The sequence below is a fragment of the Notamacropus eugenii genome, chromosome 3 (genome assembly GCF_028372415.1).
Source record: "Notamacropus eugenii isolate mMacEug1 chromosome 3, mMacEug1.pri_v2, whole genome shotgun sequence".
Classification (NCBI taxonomy): Eukaryota; Metazoa; Chordata; class Mammalia; order Diprotodontia; family Macropodidae; genus Notamacropus; species Notamacropus eugenii.
Genome location: NC_092874.1, coordinates 39966327 through 39986457, shown reverse-complemented (window position 1 = coordinate 39986457; position 20131 = coordinate 39966327). Strand labels below are relative to the sequence as shown.

General features: G+C 41.1%; 1 protein-coding gene across 2 annotated transcripts in view; it reads left to right on the top strand.

Moving 5' to 3' along the window:
- Positions 1-14087, top strand: part of CPNE4 (copine 4) — a 433799-nt gene extending 419712 nt beyond the window's left edge. For both annotated transcript variants that reach the window (XM_072651321.1, XM_072651322.1), the window contains exons 12-16: positions 129-183; positions 3114-3165; positions 7986-8119; positions 9513-9749; positions 13493-14087. In XM_072651321.1, the coding sequence (XP_072507422.1) occupies positions 129-183; positions 3114-3165; positions 7986-8119; positions 9513-9749; positions 13493-13627 (613 nt within the window). In that variant the 3' untranslated portion in view covers positions 13628-14087. The remainder of the gene's footprint in view (positions 1-128; positions 184-3113; positions 3166-7985; positions 8120-9512; positions 9750-13492) is intronic.
- The last annotated feature ends 6044 nt before the right edge of the window (positions 14088-20131 follow it).

Here is a 20131-nt window from a genome sequence, read left to right as displayed (position 1 = left end):
GCTCCTATTCTGTTAGGACCATCTGATTTCATGCCATAACTTCTCCCAGACAAGTAATGTAGATTCCTGCTTTCTTTATCAGAAAGCAAATTAAAGCCATCAGGTTTTTTTTTTAATCTTCGTTTCAGTGACAAAATGTTTCCAGCTTTTGGTTTTGGAGCCAGGATACCTCCAGAGTACACGGTGAGTTGGTGGGGATTGGAGGGGAGGGGAATAATTTTTTGTAGTGCTTGAGATCCTCTCAAGAATATTACTAGCCTTCATTTGTTAAGGTTTGGCTTAAACTATACCTATGTAGCACTTAACACAATGTCTGACACATAGTAGGTCAAATATATCATTCCCTTATCCCCTTCCCCATGTGGATAGAAGAACTGAGCCATGTAGAAACATTGAGGTTAGATCATCACAGACTGAAACACTTGGTCTATGATCTACCATAAAGGAATCAGTCAAGTATAATGCTGGATAGCTCCCGAAACAGACCAGAGGAATACTTCTTGAGGACATATCCCCTAGCATTGGAGAAATATTCAGTAAGTCTATTTCTTGTGATTCAGAGTATCTTGTAGCACTGCCAAAATGTTTTTTAAATGTGCTTCTAGCAGATCCCCTCATCTGGGTTTAAATCTGGTTTGTGAAGGAACCAGTAGCAATGATTTTTGTGGCATGGAATCCTTTGGCAGGCTAGTGAGACCAACACATTGCTTCTCAAAGCATATACACATACACACATATACATATAAACACACATACACATATATATATATATATATATATATACACACACATATATGCACATATTTACATATATACTTCAGTAGAGGGTAGCTAGGTGACACCATAGTGCAGAGTACCAAACTCATCTTCCTGTGTTCAAATCTTCCCTCAGACACTTCCTAGCTGTGTGACCCTGGGCAAGTCACTTAATTGTGTTTCCTCATCTGTAAAATGAGCAGGAGAAGGAAATGGCAAACCACACCAGTATGTTTGTCAAAAAAAACCCCAAATAGGGTCATGGTGAAAATAATGAACAACTAGACATCATAAGAGATGGCATGAAATATTCAAATGCAGTAACATGGGAGGATCCATGCAGACATATAGGAACAGGCATTCCTGGTAGAGCCTTAGTCTGGGATATGCCCTAAGGACAAGGTTAGGTAAAAGTCGGTTCCCCAAACAGAATATTTCTTTTAGAGACTATGTGAAATAGAAGACCAAGTATTCGCCTTGGCTCAAGTCTCTCTTAGGCCTACACCCCATTGTTGTTGGCAAAAGCCACCCTGGCCGGTGCTTTTACTTCTGGCTCCTTTCCACCTCACATTCCCAACTTGAAAACAATTCTCAGATTACGCCCCGCCAAGGTAGAGATCCCCAAACCAACAGAAGCCATTTTGGCCCTTTGAATAAGCAACACAAAAGGTATTCTCCCATGAACTTTATTTGTGATATGCAAATAACACAAGAAATAATTCAGACAAATTCAGGAGCAGGAGGGAAATTGGTTGCCATAAGCTCACAGATGAGCATTATTAACGATGTCCATCTGGTGTCTTCCTATTTTTGCTAATTATTCTTGCTAACTTTGGTTGTTTCTATCGCTGCTGTAGGAATGACCATGTTAAATTTCAACATCATTTAAAATGGAGGTTCCTTGGACAAACCCCCTACTGCTCCACCCTCGTTACCCTTCTGGTCCCTACTCCACTGATTTGTCTCCCCTTCTTAACATGGGTCCTAAGGTGCTTTAAACCTTTTCTGCCCTTTTTTCAACTTCACTCTCAAGGAAACAGCTGGGGAAGAGGGCACCAGGTGTGGTGATGGGCTTTTACCCCAGTGACCTATTTACCAGCTTGCAGGCTCCTCCCAAATGGATCAGGTACTACAACGATCGGATCCTCAAATTTGTAAAAAATAATTTTCCCAAGTCACAATTCTGGACTCATGTAAGTTTTAAATATTCCATCTAGCACCTGAGGTTCCTTCAAGAGCCTTTGAACTCTATGTATAAAGGGAGTTTCTCTTCTAATCCAATTAGCTACTAGCTCTCAGAGATCATAAATTTAGAACTGGAAGAGACCTTAGAGGTCATTACATGCAACACTCTCTTTATACAGATGAGCAAATTGAGGCCCAGAGAGATTAAACAACATAATAGTCACATGACAAGATCTATCTGAGATGGAACTCAAACCCAGGTGCTGCTGACTCTGATTTCAGTGTTCTATCCACTCCACAATGCTTTCTCAAATGAGGGGGAATTGGAAAGATGTTCGGGTATGAGTTTCCCCTTGCTTTAATTAGTGATCCCTTCTTACTGTGAGGGGTGGGGTGTATCTATACCAAGATTCTCTCAATATTGGGAAGACCATTTTCTTTTCTCTTAGATGTCCAGCTATAGTAAGTTCCAGACACTAGAGCTCCTTGCCACCCCTTGTATCCTGGGAGTTTTCAGAAAGAAAACTATCCTGTTGTCTGTCCTTGTATATATCAACCATGAACAGTAATTAAAAAAAAAATGTATAGGAAGCTAGGCTAGAGGTAAGTCTGCTGCTTTGGTGCTTTTCAAAAATTTGATTGTGGTCAATTGCCCCTGTATTTATGTGGATATTTTCTACTTTTTCTTATTCTTCCTGTTTTCCTTTGCTTTGAATTTATACTGAAATACCAACACCTCAAAGCTGAGCTCCTGTTTATTATGCACAGAAGGCTCGATTAGACTACAAAACTGTTATTTTTTAAAACACTGATCACCCAGGTCATAGACCCCTCCAGAATCCAAGTCACCAATCTGTGTCTAGCATTCCCAGGCTATTTAGACTTGTATTTCTTTCTATTTTTCTTAGACATCTTTCCTCTCCATTACCCCCATTCCCTACCAAACCTTATTCAACAAATTTTCCTGTCACTTCTACTCCCTAGGGAGCTGAGAATTTATCTTTCTTCTTGGATTGATTGGAGAAAAGCTTAAGATGATTCCTGCTGCTAAAACCATAATGAATGTAATGGACATTTGTTTGCAAACTTTAAACCCCAGGGCCTCCTTAATGGATTAAAATTGTAATTCTTTTCTCTTCCTTTTTTATTTCATTTTTTTCATTGGTGTCTAGGTCTCTCACGACTTTGCAATCAATTTTAATGAAGACAATCCAGAATGTGCAGGTAAAAATCACAGTTTAAAATATAAGCCGATCTTACAGCACTTTCCATGTGTGCAACATAACACAATGGAAAGAGCTTGAGATTTGGAGTTTATTTGGGGTCGGAGGACCTGGGTTTGAATCCTTCCTCAGTTACTTATTCTTATAACTTTGGGCAAATCGTTTCATTTTTCTGGGCCTTAGTTTCCTCGTTTGTAAAATGGAGGGTTGAGGAGGAAGGAGGTGGGTTTGATTACCTAGAGGTCCTTTTCATTTCCAATTCTCCGAGACACTCTGCTTCTCACATACAAAACCATAGTATGGCAATCATTCCTGGATCTAAGGTTGACCTTCTGTACCAAAATCAGCCTTGGGATTCCTACGATGGTACTTTCTCTAATGACAAGTGTTATTTGTCAATTCCCAGGAGTGTGAGGAATAGGAAGGGGAAGGAGCTTGAAAAAATGGCTTGAGATAATAAGATTGAAAATTAGGAGGGACAGTAGAGGTGATATATAGAGATGATATACAGCCCTCTCATTTTTGCATACCAGGAAACTGAGCACCAGAGAATGAAGTAATTGGTCCTTGAAGGCAGGAACTGTCTTTTATATTTTCTTCAGCACCGTGCCTTCTGTATTTTTGCTATTCAGTCATGTTCAACTCTTCATGACCATGTGGACCAAAACACAGATGAGATTTTCTTGGCAAAGATACTAGAGTGGTCTGCCATTTCTTTCTCCAGTGTAATGATTAAGGCAAACAGCCTTGCCCAGGGTCCACAGTTAGTGTCTGAGGCCAAATTTGAACTCAGGCCTTCTTCCCTCCAGGTCCGGTGCTCTGTCCACTGCACTGCTTCCTGCTTTGTACACAATAGGTGCTTATTAAATTTTTGTTGACTTGTACTGGATTTGCCCAGAGTTACAGACACAATAAATAACAGGGCCAGCCCCATTGCTTTTGAAGCCAGGAATATTCAACCTGGTGCTGCATGGTCCAGTAAAAAGAATGTTAGAATTGCGGTCCAAGGACATGGGTGGCTCTAAGTTATTTACTGTCATTGGGTCTCATTTTCTTCATCTGTAAGGGAGGGGCTTGAACAAGACAGCCTTTAATGTGATTTCCAACTCTCAGTCTATGGTCCTGTGAACTATGGTCCTATCACCCTATGAGCCTTACGATGACTTCCTTGTGCTTTGAGAATTTAGCCGAAATGTGCATGTTCAGGGCACATAAGGCCAAAGCCTATACTAGAGGGAAGGCAATGCTCACTCAGGAAGTAAGGCTCTTTGTCAGTCCTTTGGATCCCTTTAAAACACATCCAAGAGTCACTCACACACATGGATTATACGTTAAATCTATGTGTCCTGTGTTCAGATATGATGAGAGATGAAGCATAGAAGTAGTGAGCCCTGTACCCTCCTAGACCCCCAAAAAGGACACCTCTAAGGTTCCCCATTCTATCAGCTTCATCCAAAGGTTTCCTTGTTCAACTCTGCTAAATAAACCAACCAACAAACAAATGATTGTTTAAAAAACAGAATTATCCCAGTCTTTCTTCCCCTCCAGTATGTTCACATAACACTGCCACAATAAACATGCCCCAAATGTTTCAATATGCCATTGGACTAGGTAGCAATCCAACTCATATTCTAGCACTTTGCTTATAGCAGCCCTATAGGCAGTGAAAATCCAATTATCTCCATTTTACAGATGAAGAAATTAAGGGTCAAAGAGATATGACTTGACACTAGTCATTGTCCCTACGGTTCTCCAAGACTTACCATCTGTCCAGCCTCTATGCCTCTCAGACCCCTGACACTCTCATCTAACATACTGACTCTACCTAAGGTCTCTATGCTCCATTAAAACTTTGAGACCTTTCATCCTCCCTGCAAAGGAGAATCTTTTATGTGTTGTCTCTCTCAGTTAAAGCGTGAGCTCTTAGATCTCATTTATTTTTCCATTTATATCCTTAGTATTTGGCACATAGTAAATGCTTAATGAATGCTTTTTCTCATTCATTTACTCACACAACTAGCAAATCTTAGGAGAAGCCTGGTCTACTTGAACCCAGGTCTCCTGCCTCTAGATCCTAAGTGAGTTCTTTCCATTATGCCTTGCTTCCAATTTCTAATTTCCTCCCCAACAGGCTTAAAAGGGAAGGAACATGTGCCAGGATAACATACCTTCTGGCTGCATTGAGCTGGAGAGACCTTGAATCCCAAGCTTAACTTTCACACAGTCACCAACAGTTAACTTGGCACCACCATGGACAATCATCATGTGTTTGGCAGCAGTACAGCAGAGCCCCTATTTCTGGATCATTCTACTCTCCCAAGGCCCTGCTTTCACTCCTTCCTCTCCCTCCCCTTTCTGTGTATAATATGCACATTCTGGCTTCATCCCCTTTCCTCCCCATATCCAGCAGCTTAAACTCCAAGAACTATTTGATTCCAACCAAGTCAGTCTTAGAAACAAGCTGTCCCCATCTGCCCCATGCTCTTACAACCCGTCTGCCCCATGCTCTGGGAAGGAAAGTCAAGCCTGTTTTATCTCAACCAATAGGAAGCATCCCTGAACTTAGCTGATCTGCAGAACAAGGATGAATAATAATTTGGAAGCTACAGTTCAAACTAGAGACTTGAGGAAGGGGCAAGATGGATGCTGATGTCTTCAAAGAGTTACAGAACAGCCTCTCTGTGAGAACACAACAAAGTTCCTCATCCAGATTCCAAGATCTGATATACAGGCTGACATGAAGTAGATTTAAAAAAAACCAGATGAGACTTCGAGAAACTCCCCAAACCTTACTCAGAAACACAATGCCATTTCAGGATCCTTCCCTTAAGGCTGCTGCTCAATCATATTGGACACTTTGTGACCCCCTTTGGGGTGTTCTTGGCAGAGATGCTGGAGTAGTTTGCCATTTCCTTCTCCAGCTCATTTCTCAGATGGGAGGAGGCACACAGGCTTAAGTGACTTGCCCAGAGTCATACAGCTATCTGTATCTACCTAGCTGCCCAATGTAAGGAAGGGAGGCTGAACAAGGAAAAAGCAAAAGCAATAGAGAAGCAGACACCTAGAACAGTAAGTAAACCAGCATTTATTAAGCACCTACTGTGTGCTAAGCACTCTGCAAGGATAATTGATTCTGTATCATCTTTTAATTGATCCTATTTCCACTTAATTACTTTTGCCTCATAATTGCCCTTAAGTCTTCGTCTCTAAATTTAGTTCACAATCCAGCTGACCTGTAACGAGTTAAGTTTAGCGAACTTATTCATCATTGTTCTGTTCCTGTGTCAAGGATGTCTGGTTTGTTATCCACTACCTCTAACCTTGCAGGTGGACTCTAACAATGAACATTGCTTTAGTCACAGCATGGAAGGAGGGGGCTGTTGTTTGCCTTTCATTCCCAATTTTCAGCCAGTCATATTATCCAACACATCTTGGCTCTGTAGCTAATCATATTGATTTTCCCATTGATGAGGTCAAGTTCTTTTAATCAATAATAACTTCTTCCCCACCTACTAAGTCCTGATTTTTGATATGTACTCCCCAAAACTATAAAAAAGAATCGTCTCTTTCATTTGGGGCCTTAGCTTTGCTGAGAAAGCTGAGATCTTATTTATTGATAAATTCATGCTTTACTAATAAATTGATTATGCTCAGAACTTTGTCCTTCAGTTTACCTTAATTTTAACCATTACGCTATCTAGTAGAGGGTCAATTAGGTGGTACTAGGGAGAGGGCCTACAATCAGGAAGATCTAAGTTCAAAACTAGCCTCAGATACTTTCTGTGTGACCCTGGGCAAGTCATTTAATCCTGACTGCCTCAGTTTCCTCATCTGTAAAATGAACTGGAGAAATGGCAAATCACTCCAGTATCTCTGCTAAGAAAACCCCAAGTAGGGTCACAAAGAGTCAGACATGACTAAAATGAATGAAGAACAAAAATCCAGCAATGGGAAAATGGATAAGGAAACCCTGAATTTAATACTTGTTTCCTTTTCCCTCATTGTCTCCCCCAGTAAAATATAATCTCATTGAGGACAGGGACTTTTTTTTTATTTTGTCTTTTAGGGATACCTAGTACTTAACTCAGTGTCTTACATGTCATAGGAACTTAATAATTGCTTATGAGATTAAATCAAATTTGGAATAATTTCCCTACTATTAACAAGTAAATGTCAGCTACTCCCCCTCAGGTGACTCATTGTGGAGATGACCTTGGGTTTTCAAAGGCCATGTCAGTGGAATTAAGCTAAGGCGTTGCATAGGGGTCTAGCGATAGACTGTCTCTCAGAGGACAAGCTTAGCTAAAACTAGACAGGCTCATCACCAGGTTGGCTATAGCAGCTCACCAATACTGCCTAACTAAGATGAAAAGGGGCCACATCTATGTCAGAGGGGGAGTATCCACCCTGATGAAATCATGCCTCTCTGATGTACACGCCAATAAATGATCCACACACGATCAGGCTGGAAGGTCCCACTTCCTGTGGAACAATATTGGAACAAGATATAAACATGAAATGCTACCTTCCCTCCCACTCTTCTACCTTTCTACTGTTTCTCACCCAGCTTCAATGGCCCCATGATACCTCCCTCATGAATGAATTCCTGACCCTGGCAATACTTTTTAACTGACACTCTAATTCCTGGACAGGGACTCTGTCCCTATCCCTGGACCCTGGACCACAGGATCCCTCTGCCTACATATGTCCCAATCATGTCCCATCATTCCTACCCTCGATGAATCCACCCTGAGGTGAACACCATGAAGGGTTTTCACTTCTACCTGTTCACGCTATCATTTTGTCTGATTTCTTCTTCAGGAATCCAAGGAGTTGTTGAAGCCTACCAGAGTTGCCTCCCTAAGCTACAACTCTACGGGCCCACCAACATTGCCCCTATCATCCAAAAGGTGGCTAAGTCTGCGTCCGAGGAGACCAACACCAAGGAGGCATCGGTAAGGGGAGAGGCACAGAACCTGGAATTCCTCAACCCATCTCTTCTCTGTTGGCATCTGACCATCATACCTTTCCCATATAGAAGATGAGCTCTCTGGGGGTGGGGGGGAATCTTTCTGGAAAATGAACTGGGCAGTTGAGGCCCTGGGATAGTAAAATGGGCATCAGTCTCTTTGACCCATCCTACTGGTTCTTCCCTTCATTCTTTGCAGCCTGCTTCAATTTCTTGATCTTCTCTCAGTTGAAAAAATAATAACAAATTGAGATAACATGAAAAGGGGGTAATAGAAACTAGCTCAAATGGAATGACTGTAATAGGTCAGAGTTAAGAACCTAAAAAGTATGATCCTATAGAAGTGCAAATGAATCCTTAATAGCATTTTTTGAATGTAGGAGAATGGCAGGTTCCCAGGTATTTTCCCATAAATCCCCTCTAAAGGATCTATCCAATGAGCTATTTTCCTATTTTATTTTATTATCTGGAGTGTGGGGATGTACCAACACAGAGCAGGCTATAGAGAGAAATAAAACCATAGGTAGAAACGGGGCAGAAAGAAAAACTGAGATGAGTTGATGTCATGTTTCACAGATTATGTGAAAATACCACTATGGGTGTTGTATCAGGACTTGAGTTTCATGCTTTGTTTTCTACTTTCCATAGTACTAGTACGGACTTACACTGATCCCTCTACACGCTCATGCCCACCCTCCTTCAGATCAGTAGAATCAATGGGCCAATGTCTTGTCAACCAAGGCTATGGATACAGTTTGTAGCAAAGAAGCAGACTTTTTGTTCCTGTAAAATACTTTCAGATCACGAGATGAACAGAGTTATAAAATTTTTATCTCCACACTCTTCTTTTATGACTAGTTTCAATTTACTACTCATTCTGAAGTGTTCTTCAGTTATGTCTTTGGCTGAGCTCTAATTTTTAAACACACATTTTTAGGCTTATGGGGAAAGGGAGAACTAAACATCAAATTCACCTTTATGGCCTTTTAAGTGCATTTTCCCCAAGATGGTCATTCTGGATTTTCAGATGATGATAGACTTTTAGTTCCCCAACACTGACGCACTCTGCAGATTGGGCACCATAGCAGTGTTGTAAAAATTATATTGGAGTTTGTCAGTTCCTGAGATATTTCTTGTGGCAAATATTACCATAAGTTGCATTGTGGGCCATTTTATTGCTTAAAACAAGACCAGAGTATAGGAAGGATCCGTGATCTTCTACCATATTTTCTATATATTGCAAACCACCTATGGCTTTGGGGATAAGATCTAGCAAGTCATTATGGTACCAGTTGCCTGATTGCTGTCATCCTTGTCTCCCTCTCTCCTCTTTCTCTCCCTGCCATCTTACCCCAACCTCTTCCATCTCCTGAATACAGCAATATTTCATCCTCCTGATCCTGACAGATGGCGTCATCACAGACATGGCTGACACCAGGGAGGCCATCGTCCATGCCTCCCACCTCCCCATGTCAGTTATAATAGTTGGTGTTGGCAATGCCGACTTCAGCGACATGCAGATGCTGGATGGGGACGACGGGATTCTGAGGTCCCCCAAGGGAGAGCCTGTCCTCCGAGATATTGTCCAGTTTGTGCCATTCCGGAACTTTAAACATGTAAGCAGGTTTTTCTTGGGAAGCAGGGATACAAGGAGGGGGAGAAGGATTAAGGAATGTATTATTGATAAATGTATTCCAGACTAACCTTTACAGACTCTAGCATATGAGCTTAGTAAGTCACTTAGCTGACTAGCCACAGTATTCAAAGTCATATCATAAGTTTCTCTTGGTCTAGAATCAATTTTCACATATTTTACATAATTATGATATCAAATAAATGTGACCATTTCAAGAGATTCCTTATTCGCACTAACTGGAACCTATGATACCACTGGGCATGGGACTGGCTTCAACACTGGGTCAATGTCAGTATCTTTCTTAATGATACAGGCTCATGATGATAGCCGTCATCCTACCTGAACAGCATTTTTCTTGAGCTCCTGGGACCCTGGCAGGAATTCCTGAAAACCCTAGGCTGGGTTGAATGCAAAGTTCTTATTCCCAATTACATTTCTGCTTTGTAAGAACACTCATTTTTTGAAAAGAGGATAAAATTGAGCCCACTCCCACAGAGATGGATTTCTACTAGCTACAAAGTACATAAGAACATGTCAAAATAAAATAAAAACCCACCACACCTCACAGGCATTACAGAAATTCAGTTCAGTTCACAGGATCCTAGCTCTAGGGTTGGGAAAAACCTCCAAGGCTACCCAGTCTGACCCTTTCATTTTACAGATGAGGAAAGAGGCTCTGGAGGTTAAAAGACTGGCACAGAGGTCACACAGATAGTATGCATGAGGCAGGATTCAAACCCAGTGCTCTTTCCTCTGAACTATGCTGCCCTCTAGTGTGATTTGGTTCCATGGAGAGAGACATCAAGGAGTGGTATAATGGCAAGTTCAGTGGTCTGAGTCAGGACACCTGGGCTCTAGTCCCAAGTTTGCTGTAAGCTTGGGAAAATAATTTACCCTCTCTGAGATCTCTTATCTATCAAGTGGTTCCAATGAGATCATTGTTGCAAGTGTTGGACTTTACATTTCTCCCCAATCAGAACTTCATATTTTTAGACTTATCCCAAAGCCCCAAAATCATTTTGGACCTGACAAGGTGTTTGGACCCTGATCCAGTGCACTAGTCATCCTTCGGAGAAGTTTTGTCATCTGAACACTTGATAATGATAGGATCTATGTCTTTATCGAGGGGGGCAGCTACAATGGTACAAATGGGCAGAGAACTGGGCCTCAAGTCAGGAAGACTCACCTTCCTGAGTTCAAATATGGCCTCAGATACTTACTAGCTATGTGAGCCTAGGCAAGTCATTTAACCCTGTTTGCTTCAGTTTCCTCATCTGTAAAATGAGCTGGAGAAGGAAATGGCAAGTCATTCCAGTATCTTTGCCAAGAAAACCCCAAATGGGGTCACAAAAACTCAGACATGACATGAACAACATGTCTTTATCCTGGTCATTGACAAATGCCACGTTGCACAGGGGAAAGGATAGATTCCTGGAACACTCCACCAAGCCTCACCAGACCTTTAAGGACTACTTTTCAGTCTAGCGATTCAGTCATTCTCTGTCCATTTCATTGTCCTATCATTGAGCCCATATCTCTCCATCTTTTCTACAGCAATACCATGAGATAAACTAGCCACCTCTTATGGAGCCCATGACACACCAACCTGTGTGTGTACCAAGAAAAGAATTTGGTACAATTGAATTTGGCTCTGGTGTCAGGAGTCCTAGATTCAATTCCTGTGGTGCTTAGTGGCTATATGATCGTGAGCAAGTCATGTCTCCTTCTTGCGACTCAGTTTCCTCCTCTGCAAAATGAAGAGTTGGGCCAGATGACCTCTGAGGTCCCTTCCAGCTCTTAATCTAAGATCTGATCAACCTCTTCCATGTAGGTACCACAAGGAAATTCAGGCACAGGTGATAGATACTAAGGGTTTAAATGGGCTAGCAGCTCTCTAGTTCAGTGTCCCTCCTTGTCTTTTCAGTTCTAAAATATGTCAGGTTTGTCTTTCCAGTTCTAAAATATGGCAGGTAGACTTGGACAATGGGCGCTTTGCCCCATTCTGATACCACCCTTCCTTGGAGATGTGCAAGAAAATGCATTTACTTCTACAGGTGACTAGATGACTGAACTGGCTTACCATAGCAGTGGCACTCTTAGTGCCCACCTTCTTACTCTATATAAGTGACTGCCTAATGCCCTGCAAGAAGAGACTTCAAGAATGCACGGTTCTGAGTTCCTTCTTTAGGGACTGAATCTGATCAGATTTAAAATGTTCACCAACCATCACATGAAGAGGCCAGTAACTATTGTAATGAATGTAACTAATTACATAGATTATAGAGGTGGAAAAACCATGTAGTCTATCTTCCTCCTCCTTTTATGGGTGAGGAAACAGGCCTAAACATGAGCAGCAAATAAATGTCAGAGTCAGGATTTAAACTCAGATCTTCTGACTCTACATGAAATACTCTTTATAATATATATAATCTATATGTGTGTATACTCTCTCTATACATATATATCTTTATACATAAGTACATATGTGTGTAGATAGATGTAGATATGAGTATAAATTTAGAGCTATAGAAGGGCTATAAAAGTTTATCTATTTAAACCCCTTCATTTTACAAGGAAACTGAAGACCTTGTCCAAGGTTTCACAGTAGTAAGTGGCAGATCCAGGAGAAAGAGAGAGGGAGAGGGAGACAAAGAGGGAGAGAGAGAGAGAGAGAGGAAGAGGGAGAGGGAGAGGAAGAGAGAAGGAGGAAGGGAGAGGGAGAGAGAGAAAGAGAGAGAGGGAGGAAGGGAGAGGGAGAGGAAGAGGGAGAGGGAGAGACACACCTAGTATCTTTAGTACCTTTGCCAAGAAAATCCCAAATAGTGCCATCAAGAACTGAACACAACGGAAATGAACCAACAAATACACACACACATACATATGTGTGTATGCGTATATACATATATATATATGCATACACACATATCTAGGATCATACACACATGTATATCTTATCTAGACTTACAAATGTATAGCTAAAGCAATGATGTTGAAGTAGAAATAGAGATAAAAGAGAGATAAAAGGAGAAATACATTCCAGCAAAAAGTGGATGATGAGCTGTACATGACCTCAGCATCTCATCCTCCACCTCCATGCATTTGTAGTCTGTCCCCCATAAAACAAACATATTCCCTTTTCACTTTTACGTTTCCACCTCCTTATCTTCTTTTAAGGTTCCAGTGAAGTACCACCTCCCAGGGAAAAGGTTTTCCCGATTCTCTGAAAGTCACTGAACTTTCTCTTAAATTATCACATATTATGTGAATAGATACTTAACCCACCTCCCAGTACAACGTAAGCTCCTTGAGGGATAAATGTACTAGAATTTTGTCTGCCTTCCCCCAGGGCAGCCTTGTACCACATCTCTCTCAGTAGGTATTTTTAAAATGTCTGTTGAACATTCAATCAAATTGAATCAAAGTGGGCAGAGGTGTCAAGCATACAGCCTACAATACTCCCAAATTTATCCCAAACTAGATTAAAATGTAATTGGGAAACATTTAACAAAATAAAAATACAACAGAACATAGAAAATGTTAATGTGTGGTATTCTATGTCCATAAAAGGTGGCAGGGATCCTTAGGTACCGTATATTTGAACCTGACACCACTGCTGTAGAGGCCCAAGAGGGCATTGTTGAATGAGAGATGCCTGCCTAGAGCCCATGATTCCCATTCCCAGCCTTTAGAAATATGTCAGTCCACGTGCCTTCTCTCCTACAGGCGTCTCCAGCCGCACTGGCAAAGAGCGTTTTGGCTGAAGTTCCAAATCAAGTCGTGGACTATTACAACGGCAAAGGAATCAAACCCAAATGCTCCTCAGATATGTATGAGTCTTCCAGGACACTGGCACCATGAACTTCTCCACACACTTTTACAGAGTTCTCAAATATTATTCCTGCTAATACTTAATATTCCTACTATTCCAGTACTTAAAAAAATTAAAATAGCACGTTTTGGTGATTTTTAACTGACATTTTTTTTCTGCATGTGTAGCCCCAAGGCTTGGATCTGTTAAGCAGTTGTATTGTTGAAGACTTTTTATGAAGAAAAAAAAAAAAGAATTTACTCTTTACATTACAGCATGTCGCCTTGAAATAAAATGGTATCTGTATCTGTTTTTTATACAGGTTTGTTGAAATTTTGCTAAATTTCTTATTATCTTTACACTGTAAAGCATTTTGAAATATTTATTGAGCATCCATAGCCAAAAAAAAAGTATTTGGTTTTCTCTGCTAAAGGATGAAAGATTTTTTCAAAATGGCAGATGCATGGACTGTATTTTGCATGTTTCCAATAAAAATAATACCATTTTGCAGTTGATGTCTATGATTCTTCTCTGCCAAGATCGCTTTGTTCTTGTCAGGCTCTGCTTAGGGAACGGAGTGACACAGAGAGGCACAGGTTTCTTGAAGTAGCCCTGGGTCTTCTAAAAGACTTGGGCATTGAATGGGAAGATCAGCTCATACAGGACATCGCTATACTGCTTGAGAAGTGCACCATCTCTATGCCAGCAGCAGAATGACCACAGCAAACTACAAAGATATGAGAATGAAGGAAGGAGACTGAATCCACCAGGTCCACACTACAATGTCTCATTGCTTCATTACTGCACCTCTTACTACAGAATAGAGAAGCTTGGCCCAGCCCTGTCCTCCATGTTAACTAGCCTGCAGGGATGGTTCCATCTTTTGTCAGCCCCAAAGTTGTATAGATCTCAATGGAACTTGCCAATTCAATGCACAGAAAATAAGGCCATGTAATAGGACTTCAAGGAGGTCTCTAAGTTGGTTTTGTCCTTTCACTTAAAGTGACAAACTGTGTTTTGAGAAATTACCTAAAAGCATCAAGATGTTGGGGGGGGGGCGGGAATTAATGATTCCTTGATTTTTTTTCTGGAATGTTTTTAAGCCACAAATTTGAATGTTTTATTTCTATAAATCTCATGGAGTCACCATATCAAAGTTTGAATCCCAGCTCTTCCATGAACTATCTGTGTGATGTGAGGCAAGCCAATTAACTTCTCTGGACCTCAGTTTTCCTCAAATAGAAAATGGAGCATTAAGACCTCATGGCCTCTGAGATCTCTTCCAACTCTCGATCTATTCCTCTCATGAATAGAAGGGGCAGGTGCTTTATAAGCATGGACAGTAGAAAGTGCAATGGTTTTCCTTTAGAAGGATGAGGAAATAAATTTCAAGTCAATATTAAGCATTATTATTATTTTTTGTGTATGTTTTGATTCATTGTTACTTGTTTTTTTTAACGTGTAAATCAGAGACTTTGTGTGATCTACACTATCTTCCCAGTAGCTCCTAACTCTGCAAATCCATGTCAGCCAAATGCACAACATTCTGGGAATGATGGTGAAATGTTTGACTGAAAAACATCATCAATATTTAAACTGTATTGTTTTATGAATAAATTGGGTACTACAACATCCCTTTTTAAGAGTTGTGTTCTTGTTACTGTTTTCAAGACCATTTCCTAGTGATAATGTGGGTTGTGTGGGTGATGGGGCCCCTCCTCATTGAGAGTCCACTTTGCTCCAACACCACTAGGGCACAGATAGCCATTCTAGAGACATGTCTCTAACAACATAGGAAATATTGACTCTTCAGATGCTGAAACTCCCTGACTACTGCTCCTGGTCATTCACTGAGTTATCAATAGGCTTGAGGTATGTAGTGGTGAGTCTCAAATTGATTACAGAATAGTGAGCAGCTATTTTCCTATTATAGATTGAGTTCTCAATTAAAACAGGGTGTTTATATGGCATGTCAAGGTATCTATATGGTAACCAAGCACCTGCTGATGGACACATAGGAAGGGTATTTGGAGAGCATAGGATGGCAAATGAGTTACCCATCTCCTGCACAAGAACCTACATGATCAAGGAGATACTACTGCCATCCTCAGAGTCACTGGCCAGAGTTGTTCATTGTGTGATCCTCTTCTACCAAAAATCCATCCTCAGATACCTCACATGTCCATTTTGATGCAGTAACCAAGACTTTAGTAATGGCATCTTTCTACCTGATAAAATGGCTTTCATCAAAGTGACCCCAGTAGCTGGGCCTCCATCAATATATTTCCTAAGGATTTTCTCATAGTAGAAAGAAAGGGGGTACAAATAATAACAGTGGCTAGGTCATAGACTTATAGGTGGAAGGGACCTGAGAAGTCATCAAGTTCAACCTCATCATTTTACAGATTTGGAGACTGAGGCCAAGGGAGATGAAGTGACTTGTGGGGGATAACACGTTTTCAGTGACAGAGCTAAGATTTGAGTTTGGGTCCTCTGATTCCAACTACCTCTCTCTGTGTGCTTCATCGCCACTAAGAAGGGATATTGAAAAGTGGATTCCTTTTGTCTCTGGTTGAGACAGCTGAAATCCCATCTAAAACTTTGAGATGCTCTGATTCAGTGAACATTTCCATCATCGAACAAAAACAGCAAAATTATATTGGAGCAAAGAGGACACATTCATCCCTTCAGAAGATGGGCAGGCAAGTCTGCCTTTGTACACTACTGCCAGTTAACCCAAAACGCAGCCATTTGGGGAAACTCACAATTTCCTAGTATTATGCCCAAAGTCTCGATAGAAGATCTCCAATAAAACACTATTTAATATAACAAAATTCAAATACAAAACAATGTGTTTAGACCCTAAGATTTTGCTAATGAAATCTGAGTTTTAGCTTCCAGTATTGGAAAAGATTGGACAGCTTAATTACTAGCTTTGTTCCTGTCTCTACCCCACCCTCTTTGATCTTCTGTTACGTTTTTTTAAGTTTTCCAATTTTTCTCCCTCACTCCAACCCTCTTTCCCCACATCCCAATTTTGACTGGTCCCCTTATGAGCTGCTGGAAATGTTTTGTGCCAGTATATGGATAACTCAGGTCTGTGATCACAGATGGGTATAGAAGGCTTACTCTCTGCCTTCTGGACAGATTTGGGGACAGCTCTATGATGGGGTCCACCTGTGAGCACTGTGTGTAAATATCCAAAGGATCTGTAAATTCCTAAGCTTAGGAACCTCCTAGTGTGGGAACTCCTTTCACTAAAGATTGGCAATTCATCTATGACTTAGTAAATAAACCCTAGGGAATTCCCTGGGGGACATCTTGGCTAATCAGATGGCAGGCAAGTGTCAGAGGCAGGGTTCAAGCCCAGGCCTTCCTGACACCAAGTCTAGCACTCTCTCCACTCCACTGCTTGGTCTCTTGTCCCCCTGCTACTAGAATGAAAAAGGCTCATGTCCACAGACACCTTATAGGTACATGTTTCAGGGTCTGCCATTAGGCCTAATTTCTTGCCTAGGAATAAAAATGACTTGAGACACAACTCAGTTCCTTTGTTACATACATGGTCAAATTCACTCAAGACCATGCTTTTTTACATCCTTTACATCTACCCTGTTCCCTTTTCTCCATTTACACCTCCACAGCCCTAGTTTCTATCCTCATCATCTGAACTATCAAATCACCAGGACACATCCCTTGGACTCTGAAAATAGTCTAATTGCTCTCCCTGCCTTATATTTCCCATCCCAGCCCCATTTCTAGTTTCCCATATCTACCATCAGCTGCCAAATTGATATTCCTATAGCACAGGTTGGTCATTCCAGACCCCTGCTCAAGGAATTCCAGGGGCTCCCTACTACTTCTCTGTTTGGCATTTCAAGCCCTTCAAATCTGGCCTCAGCCTCTCCTTCGAGGCTTATGGAGCATTTCTCCTCTTCACACCCAACAGGCTCACTTGGTATGACATCTCCCATCTCCCTGGGCCTTTGCACTGTCTGATCCTAGTACCCACCTAGCACAGAGCCTGGCACATATAACAAACTTAATAAATGCTTAGTGAATGAATAGAAATGTATATATATATATATGTACATGTGAGAGAACATTAGCCCCTGGACAATCACATGAGATAAGAAAGGAGTCTTAGCAGGTCTATTAGCTAAACAACCCCCATTGTTCCTAATGATTCTTCCAATCAGACTGCCCATATGAAGGGTGTAAAGAAGAAAATTCTGTCCTTGGTGGTTCAGTGATTTATGGCTTTCAAAATGGAGATCTCCTTTACTTCTCTGCATATTAAGTCCATGTCTTTGTCACATAGAAACCTTCTAAAAGACGTTTAGTTTGCATTTGGAATTCACATTCATATTCCCAATAATACAGTACTCTAAGGATAACATCATTACATCAACGAATGCAATCAGGAAACCTGAGGCCAACTTGAGTGGGATGGGATACGATGGGATAGGGTGGGATGGGATGGGATGCTGAAAGCACATAATCTCACATGGCCAAAAAGAACTGAGTTAGCTTAGAACATCATCTCATTTTTCAGAACGATCCACTGAAAATTCAATATGAAACTAATGAATTGAAGATGATTAAACAGTACCACTCGTGAGGTGGCTTCCAGGACATGACTGAAAAATGAATAAACAAGAAGTGATCATATCTTTTCTTGATATATTCAGCAATATTAGCTGGTGAACCATCAATAAAGCACATGTTCTCTATATGTCTAGAGAAATGCTACAGTACTTCCATGGTGCCATGATATGATCAATGTGAGTGTTCTCTCCAAGGGTACAAATTTCATCTCAACCACATTTTTTCCATTAGTGGGATTCTTATCTATGACTTCCCATAAATTTTCCATGGGGCATCTACCCAATGCACTAGAGAACATCCTCTAAATCCTGTACCGTGACATGAATATCAGGGCAGTCCACAGGCCATCTATCTCTTATCCATTTCTCTGGCCACTTGTCTGATGCAATAGAGGAAAAAATATCTAGTACTTATATAAACTTTAAGGCTAACACAAAGCTTTACCTATGTACTACAGGTATTATTATTCCCATGCTATCGGTGAGGAAACTGAGGCTCAGAGGTCTGTGATACCATAGTTAGTAGGTTTCAGAGGCAGGATCACAACCGAGTTCTAATATTCATATAGCTAAACCACACTTTCCCTACTAGGACTCAAGATACAGATGGGCCTCAAACATAACATAACCATCTATAACGGGATCCCATGTCAGGTACAAGTTATTGATTATAACCTTAAGACCAAATATACACTGTTGGGAAGGGTGCTGTCTTACCATGAGAAGGCACTGTGACATAGTGAACACAGTGCTGGACTTGGAGTTTGAAAGCCCTGGATTTGAATCCTTCCTCGGACACTGATTAGCCACATGGTCTTGGACTTCACCACTCTGGGGATGGAGAGGGTTGGAGTGAGGATCAAAGGAGAAAGCATCTAAAGAGCTTTGGAAACATCAAAGCATCATGTAAATGTTTGCTCTGGTTATTGCCCACTTCTCTTCCTCCTAGAGCTCACCTTCTAAGGTGGCACCATCATCATAGGGGCAGCTAGGCAATAAGATGTCATTATTGCCTCCTAGAAATTACAGCTTAAAACCTCCACAAATCCCTTGTGCTCTTCCTGGTTTCAAATAGGATACTATCTATCTTTGATAAAATATAAACTCTCTCAACATTCCCTTCCAAACAACTTCAAAATAACACCTCAACTGAATTTTGGAGTGGCAGAGCCAACAGAAAGTCAGAGTGAGACATTTTTCAAGTCCAAGATAACATAGGAGGTCAGGAGGAAAGCTGTTTGACATGAGGGAGGAGGTTAGCTTAGGACCCAAATAGGTGCAACAGCAGTGGTGGGACTTAGTGGTGGTGACAGGAGCAGCAGTAGCAGCTTTGGAAGCTCGCAGTCAGAGATGGTAAGGTAATCTGGCAAATGGTCAGAAAGAGATAACAGAGGGCTCCCATCCCATTGCCTATATCCACTTCTGGGCTATGCTTCAAGGGCAGAGAGGAGCACTTTCAATTATGAGGGAGCAGAGTCTCCAAGGAGAAGAATGACTTCAAGTCACAAGGGAAAAGAGGCCCACAAGAGCAATATCAATTGCAATCTCAAGAAATCAGGGCCCTTCCTGGGTAAGGACCAGAGCACAGGCCAGAACAGCAGTCATCAAACCTTTCTTCAGATCACACCACCTTGGAAAGCATCAAAAACTTCCCAACTCCCAGCACTAGATTTGAAAACAAGAGCACAAAAAAAAAAAAAAAAAAAAAAAGCCTGAAGTTTGAGACAGTGCCCTTGCCTCTATATATCAGGAACAGAGTCCAACTTTACCATATAGTTCAAGTCAAAAAATAGGCTACAAAAAATAAACAAACAACCAAAAAAGAATCTGACTATAAAAGCTACTATGATAACAGGAAAGATCAAAACACAAACTCAGAAGACAACAACGTCTAAAGTCTCAAAGAAAAAGATATGAACTAGACGCAAACTCAACAAGAATTCCTGG